We start from the raw sequence: 7,370 nt of genomic DNA on the forward strand, positions 1-7,370 counted from the left end.
AATACTGTGAAGTGGCAGGACATGCATGGGAATTGAAAGCCAGCCAGGAACAGGGTTTGTTCTTACATCAGTAAATGCACACAGGCTCTATGTGTGAATTACTTATGCCCATAAGCCTATTCACAAAGATACTTGTCTGACTGTCTATCATGCATGCAGGAGTAACTTAATCCCTCATTGAAATGCCAGAATAAAAAGAAAAACCTTGGAAAACAGAGTATATATATATATATGTATATTTTATTATTATTGTTGTTAGGTGAAATTGTGTAAAGTGCAAGTAAATCAATATAAAAATTCAGGGAGAGAAAGTGAAGCCCAGGAGTTCACCACCTTAATTAACCAGTGGATCAAAGTTGTTTTGGGACACCAAAACAATGAGATGTGAATTCTTTGATCTTCATCAAGCATTTTCTTCAAGAGTTTTATGACTTTTTCCCTGTGGAAAAGAAGCACAAAACATAGAGACCATACTGAAAATTGACAATGCAGACAACTATGTTTTTTTCTTAGTGTTCCTCTAGCATGCCCTAACTCAGGAAGTGCCTAAAGAAAGGCAAACCTGACAAATTTTGTCCTGTGGGGTCAATTCTAGTTATGTTCCCTTGTTGTTGAGGAGTTTCTGCCTTTACTGAACTTCATGAGTGGCACAGTACCTCTCTTTTCCTGCCAGTAGCACCACTCACTGAAACAACTCATTTTCAGAGCAAGGACCACAGGATTTGCTTGGCAGAATCCAGGTGTGTGGGGGCCAGAGCACCAGGCCATGCACTGCTTCTTTGTCACCTCTTGTGTGCAGTGGGAACAGGCTACAGAGTGGAAAGAGCATGCAGGAGTTTGTTTTTCCCAAGTTTGTTCACTTTCTTTCTTTTTTGTAATATGATGAGGCCCTTGCAATCAGGGAGAGTGAAACCTGTACCCCAGTAGGTTTTGTCTTGAAAATCAAATTTCATAATGAGTTTACCATATAACTTCTGAATTCCTCGCCTGTCATCTGCTGGAAGTCTGAAGTTTTCTGGGTTCTGATATGAGTAAAGAGGGTACATCAGAGCTCCATAGACATTTGAATGATTAAGTCCCAAAGAATGGCCAAATTCATGAGCAGCAACGAGGAACAAATTGACATCTGCAACATAGAAGCACATAAATTTATGTTAAAGGTATGGCATTTCTTTTTGAAATACAATTAATTGAATAGCAGGAGAATTAGTATATTTCAATTTATCTTGGAATGAAACTCCGGGATTTTGATCCATTCTTATTAAGCTTCTTTATATAACTGCAATATTTTATAAAAAATCTACCGATTCCCTGCATATGCATCTAGAGACCCTGAGTCTCTTTCTGGCTCTGCTTTTGGTCAACTTCATTCCTAGAAGCAATTCAATTTACTTTTTCAGAATTTATGTAGAAAAAAGGGAGTCATAGTCCTTGTTTAGCCTGCAAAAAGTGCTTTGAAATATGGACAGGACAGACATTATGCGGCTGTTCATGGTAATGAAGCACAAGTACTTAAAAAAGTAGTTGAAAAGAATAGAATTGTTAGTACTGAAGTAGTACTGAAGGTTGAAGAGTAATTGAAAGCATTTCCTGCGGCTGTGTTCTTCCAACACATACAATATTTGCCTTTACATTTCACATACACACGTGACCTTACCTCGATCGACTTCTGACCATTTTTCATCATCATCAAAATGAGCATCTCCACCCCGCCCTACTCCGGGTGCAAATGCATGGGCCAGTGTGCCACCATTCCCATCAAAAGGAAATCCATCACCATGCTCTGCATTTGAAATAAATCAATGTCATCAGATGAGATCAGTTGTCATATTTACATTCAGCAAATTGAAGCATGCTGTTGGTTTGTGTTAGTTTTGCTGGTTGCCAATCCTTAAAAAAAATCTTACAATGGCAGAAAGGTTTTGAAAATGAGAGGTGAAACTTAGGGAAACACTCTCCAAGTTCATGACTTAAGTTCAAATCTTGTGTCTGATAGTTCAGTCTGCTGCATGTTTCAGAAAGAGCTGAATATTTTTTTCCCAAGATTTTGTTAGAAGTGTGGTTCTGAGGCAGTAATCAGGGATTATTTCAGAATAAATACTCAGTGCTTGACAACACTGTTGTTAACATCTGAATGTTTTTGATGTTGAAAAGTGCTGGGCAATTTTAGTTGTAGACATTCGCACTTGCACCGATTTTAGTGTGAGATGGTGATTTGTAATAGATAACCATATTTCTGAAGAGATAAGTTTGTTTTTTTATTGCCACCCTGCAGGTATGATCTGTTATCTACTTCTGTCATAGTGCAGGTGGAATACTATTGTTTCCTACCTGGAGTGCAAGAGCTGGATTGAAGTTGTACTAACTTTGAAAACTTCCCTCTCCCTTGTAGTGAGTCTCTGACTTTATTAAGGAGTAGTTGGAAAATCAGATGCCATCCTGTGTCCTTTCCCCCAGACCATGTGGATGGCCTTAGGGCACAACTAACACAGGCAGAAGAGACCTAATCCTAGTGTGTGACATGGGATTAAAACCCATTCCATCTTGCAGGATCATTTCTCACTTTGACTGGGATATTATGTCAACTCTTTATGGCACCATGATGTTCTTCCCATCAGTGACACACAGGCTTTGGGCATTTTGGTGTTCATATGCAGTCATCTGCTTGCAAGCCAGATGTCTGATCTTCACTTACAGTCAATGGAGCTCTAGTAAATATTGTCAGTGGATCTAGAGAACAAGTCAGATAACTTTAAAGTAGGCATTTAATTTGTCTAAGATGAGTCAGTTTACGTGCCAGGCACAAGTTAAAGTTAGGGCTACATTCATGGACTATTCCAGATCACAGAGAGACTTCTGAAGTGACTTCTGCTCAACTCCACTTACCATGTTTTGGCTGCACACAGGTGCAATCTTGGGATACAACATGCGATTCCTTCTAGAATCAAATCAACCATAAGACACTTTCTATGGCCAAACATAATGCACCCCAGCTGCTAAAGGGTGTTTATTCTAGGCACCGGACTAGATCTAGGCCTAAATAAACCTGCCTTAACCTTCTTGAATCCAGCTTTCACAGGCTGGATCTTCAGAACCTGCTCTACAGAGCTCTTCCCAGTAGTTTGCACTTTGTATCAAGGCAGAAGGAGCCTTGAACATCTGAATTTAAGTGTCTCATTCTGGAGCTGAATTGTCTCTTCATTTCACAGCTGTGACTCTGAAGGGATTTTTCTAACTGTTTTATATGAGTAAAACTGAATTATAACATACAAATTTGGTGACATGATATAAAGAAGATAAAATTTGTGCAGACTTTGATTTAATTCCAAACTCTTTGTTCTTTCTTAAAGCTACGGCCATAAAAATGCATGCTTTGAGTAAAATGGACCATTGTATTTTAAAAATGATAGGTATTCTCACCACGACGTGCAAATCTAATCTCAATGTCTGCCTGGCCCACGTAGACTCTTCGGAAGCGCAGTGGAGTCACATCACTCCAGACCGTTAAGGCCCTTTTAATCGCATCATCCACTTTCCTTCTGGGTAGATCAGATGTATAACTGAGGATCCTGTCAGCAAAGAAAAGTAGGTTGATATCATGTAGGCTATGAAGGAAACCCACCTAGTTAAATACAAAGCAATCCCCTTCCCCGTAAAACCTGAAACATCACTTACTTGTAAGTTAAAAGTGTCTTCCGCCATTTTGGAGCTCCAGAAAATAGTTGGTATTCTGCTACATCAGGCAAACCACATCTGGGATGTTTCATTATTTCTTCTGTTTCTTTGTCTAATTTTCCAGTTATAGTCAGGTGGTAAAACTTTTGCATTTCTTTAATCCTGTCTGCTATGCTTTGGTTTTGTGTTTTTGTAAAAACTGGAAAGAATTTATCAAGATATCCCTGCAAGAAGAAAAAGAAGGGAAAATAAAAATTAATACATGTATCTGTGATGTTTTGACAATTGCTTTTTGCATTTGGTTGAATTGTTTCATCATCCTGCATCATCCATGTTTAGTTTTAGTTGTCTCTTTCCATTTCAATTTGCCAAATTCTGCTCTCTCAGTAGTATAGATCAGTATATATAAAAAGAATTGTAACAGCAATGAAACATTGTAAGTAAGAAATCCTTTTAAGTTACCACAATTTACTGAGCATCCAAATCTACAGCCTTCTAACACAGTACACATAAATTTTTGGACTTATTTTTGACTTATTTTTAAAATTGCACACTTCCCTTTATTTACCAGTTGGAAATTGGTCTCTTTTTAAAGTTAGTCTTAGGAGGTTTAAGCTAGTTAGCAAGGTTAAACTGTTTTATATCATGTCTGCACAAGCTGTTGTTGTAATGTAAGACAAGGATAATATAAAGAGATAGGAAAGGAATGTAGAAACTGAATCAAAAATCAGATTATTCATAATGTAGTTGCATTTCCCCCCATGTAACATACCTTTACTTTCTCAAGGTCTATGCTGCTCCATGATTCTGGTCTCAGTTGTATTGGAAAAGCAGGAGTCTCAGGTAGGCAGATGACAGTACAAAGCACGAGGTAGTGTACGGTGCCCATCTTGATGAGGAGCCTTGCTGTAGCAGAAAGGGTTTGACTTTCTGTCTCCCAAGACCAGAACTTAAAACCCTTATATAGATCCTGAGAGCTCCAAGCAGCAATTACACATGTGACTCACTTTTTGGTGTCGGTGTAATGTCATCAATGCTCTAAGAAGTAAATGAAAGCATGTTAAACAAATCTTTCCTGTAACTTCCCTGTTGATGTCACGTCACAGCTAGCAGCCAGCTTTGTCTCGCTCTTTTCATATTATTTCAGCAGTGAAACCACAGGGTCATAGGGAAGTTCACTTTCTGTAACTTTATCGGTACAGTTACTGTGTAATCACTTCACACCAAGCTTTTCCCATGTTCCTTATACACAAAGGCATTTTGCAAGAGCCCTTTGGCTGCCTACCTGTGTCAGTCAATGCAGAGGCAGAGAGGAGATGGTTGCAAAGCCCTGTCTCACTGCCATTACCTAGAGGGAGCATGTACAGCACTGCCCAGTTCAGTAAACTCCCAGAGGTTTCTGCAGATTTTACAGATGTCAGGAGACAGCTCTTTAAAAGATCCCTCTAGAACTAGGAGAACATCAGCTGCGTTTGTCCCTTTGCTACCAAACGGGATGGCCTTTCAGAAGAATATCTTTACATTTGAGAACTAGATATAGAATATAGCTTACAAAAGTAAGTAGAAGTTCCTCTCAGGAAAAAGAGAGGGGCTTTCCCTAGCTAATATGGAGCTGTCTTAGACCTCCTGATGTACCAGTGCAATCTGAAAGAGCTGCATGAAGCACTGGCAGAGCAGGGCAGCCTCCCTGGACCCCTGGTACCAACAGTGGTCCCATCTTCACTCCACTAAATTCCACTGGATAGTTTTTGAGGTCTGAAAACACCAGTCCACATGCTGGTTTATAATTTTTTGTATCTCAGGGTGTGGAATTTTGTGACTATATTACCTCTAATCTGAAAGGAAATGTGCATTAATAGGAAAAGAATGTTGATATTTCTGACACTAGTGGAATTCTTATGTCTTTAGCTGAACGTGTATGGAAGTGTATATGGGTTATTAGCTTGTATCCAATGATGACTGATGGGATCAGAAAGAATTTCATTCCAGGGAAAGATGATCTGTACTTCACACAGCTGAATTATGCAGGAGATTACACAGCAATGTCTGAAACAGTTGCTAAAGGAATGATGCTGTCACCTACTATTGAAAACAGCATAGTTACTAACATGTGATCAATTCCGTATATTTTTGTACCTTACAGAAAATCAATCCGTCTCCAAATGTTAAGGCTTGATTTAAAAAATCCAAACATTTTATTGCTAGGAGTAGGTTCACCTTTTTCTTTGTCACCATCTGCCTTTATGTCCGACTGTAGTAGTAAAGTCGGATCCAGAACAGGGTCTGTGTTGCAGGAGATGAAGATGTGTTTAAAACACTTTGAACTCCATGACTCCAGTGTGTGGGGCTGGTTATTTCCTCATAGACAAGAGGAATCTGAAGGATTTCAGAGATGATGAACGTTGAGCAACTCATATCTTTAGCTGGGCCATGAGCAAAACTGAAAAGGAGAGTTTAAACACAAGAGCCTGATGAGAAAGCAAAAGCTCTATGCTGTATTTCATTTTCTACTCTAAGCTTGCCAACTCTGTTCTTTTTCCTTTTTTTTTTTTTTTTCAAGAAAAGCGAGAAGATTTTGAAGAATGTTAGGTTTGAATGGAAATAAAAAAATTCAGTGAAAGGACTTTTTATTTCTTTGGGCTCAAAATCAGCATGAATCGATCAAATTCCAATAAGATCAATATCAAAAAGGAACAGGTTCTGTTTCTTTACATTTAGCTGTGTGAATTTTGCAGACTGTATTGCTTTGTTTTGATCTTGAATAGTAAAAAATATGATGGGTTAAGAAAAATAATTTCCTACACAAAAATTGTAGTCATGTGACTCGTATTCAGCAGAGAACCTGTGTCTATGTTGGAGAGTATGACCTCTCCAACAGACAAAGGTCAAGGAGACCAGAAGTAACACTGTATAGATATTTAATAATTGAAGTTGCCACATGGTGAAGATAAAATTAGTTCATGAAGTAAAGTCTGTTAAGAAGACTTACAGCATTGCCATGGAAAAGTTTATACTGTGACATTTTTGAGCAGAGTAAGCCTGCTGAGATCAAGAATGCTTAATGAAACTGTGTCCTATGTGGAACTTGTTGATAGACACCAGACTTTTTGAGTTCTAGAGAAAAATACTTCAGTAGAAAGTAATACCAGAGTCTCCTTTAAGCATGACTAGGATGAAAAAGTGAAGTAGAAATGGATGATTCAGTAGTGAATGATCACTGTCTTGGTCATTTGACTGGGGCAGAACGCTCAGCTGAATTCTGCCCAATCTGAATCCAGACAACAGAGTTCATACTAGTCGAGAACTGCTCAAAAATCTTTGTGAGTGTTGTAGATCTATCTGGGATAGATTAAATTTATTCATAGCAGTATGTATTGTGCTCTACCCCCATGCTTTGGGTATTGGTGAAGAGTGTTCCCACAATGTGGACACTTTCTCTGCTCACACTTAGCTCTCACACTGTATGGAAGAGGCTGGGTAGAAAAGTGGCTGGGAAGTGGACACATCCTGAATTTGCCTGTATTCTCCAAAGGGATATTCCATATGACATAATGTCATGTTCAGCAGTGAAATTGGGCAAGCAGACAAAGGAGGTGGAGTGAGGGTTGTCTTCCAAGATGATCATTGCCTGGAGACTGGTTGGACATCAATCTTTTTGCAGCAGGCAGTGAGCCTGTGCAACAATTCCCTCCACC

The 7,370-nt window shown here is 38.9% G+C and overlaps 1 protein-coding gene across 1 annotated transcript; it reads right to left on the minus strand.

Annotated features, from left to right (window-relative positions):
- Nucleotides 1-222: 222 nt before the first annotated feature.
- Nucleotides 223-4,568, minus strand: MMP7 (matrix metallopeptidase 7). Its single transcript, XM_066177418.1, has 6 exons — nucleotides 4,448-4,568; nucleotides 3,676-3,899; nucleotides 3,421-3,569; nucleotides 1,658-1,783; nucleotides 965-1,126; nucleotides 223-439 (listed from the first exon to the last, which is right to left on the minus strand). The coding sequence occupies exons 1-6, from the start codon at nucleotides 4,562-4,564 to the stop codon at nucleotides 426-428; spliced, it is 792 nt and encodes a 263-aa protein (XP_066033515.1). The 5' UTR covers nucleotides 4,565-4,568; the 3' UTR covers nucleotides 223-425.
- Between the last annotated feature and the right edge of the window lie 2,802 nt (nucleotides 4,569-7,370).

Source organism: Chamaea fasciata, unplaced genomic scaffold (assembly GCF_029207755.1).
Source record: "Chamaea fasciata isolate MVZ Bird 193981 ecotype frontalis unplaced genomic scaffold, bChaFas1.0.hap1 SCAF_2, whole genome shotgun sequence".
NCBI classification, from domain to species: domain Eukaryota; kingdom Metazoa; phylum Chordata; class Aves; order Passeriformes; family Sylviidae; genus Chamaea; species Chamaea fasciata.

Coding starts and splice junctions, on each gene's coding strand:
- MMP7 (XM_066177418.1), bottom strand. CDS start 4,564: ATGGGCACCGTACACTACCTCGTGCTTTGTACTGTCATCTGCCTACCT. Junction 3,900..4,447: donor TAGACCTTGAGAAAGTAAAG/GTATGTTACATG, acceptor TTCTTCTTGCAG/GGATATCTTGATAAATTCTT. Junction 1,127..1,657: donor ATGGTCAGAAGTCGATCGAG/GTAAGGTCACGT, acceptor TCTATGTTGCAG/ATGTCAATTTGTTCCTCGTT.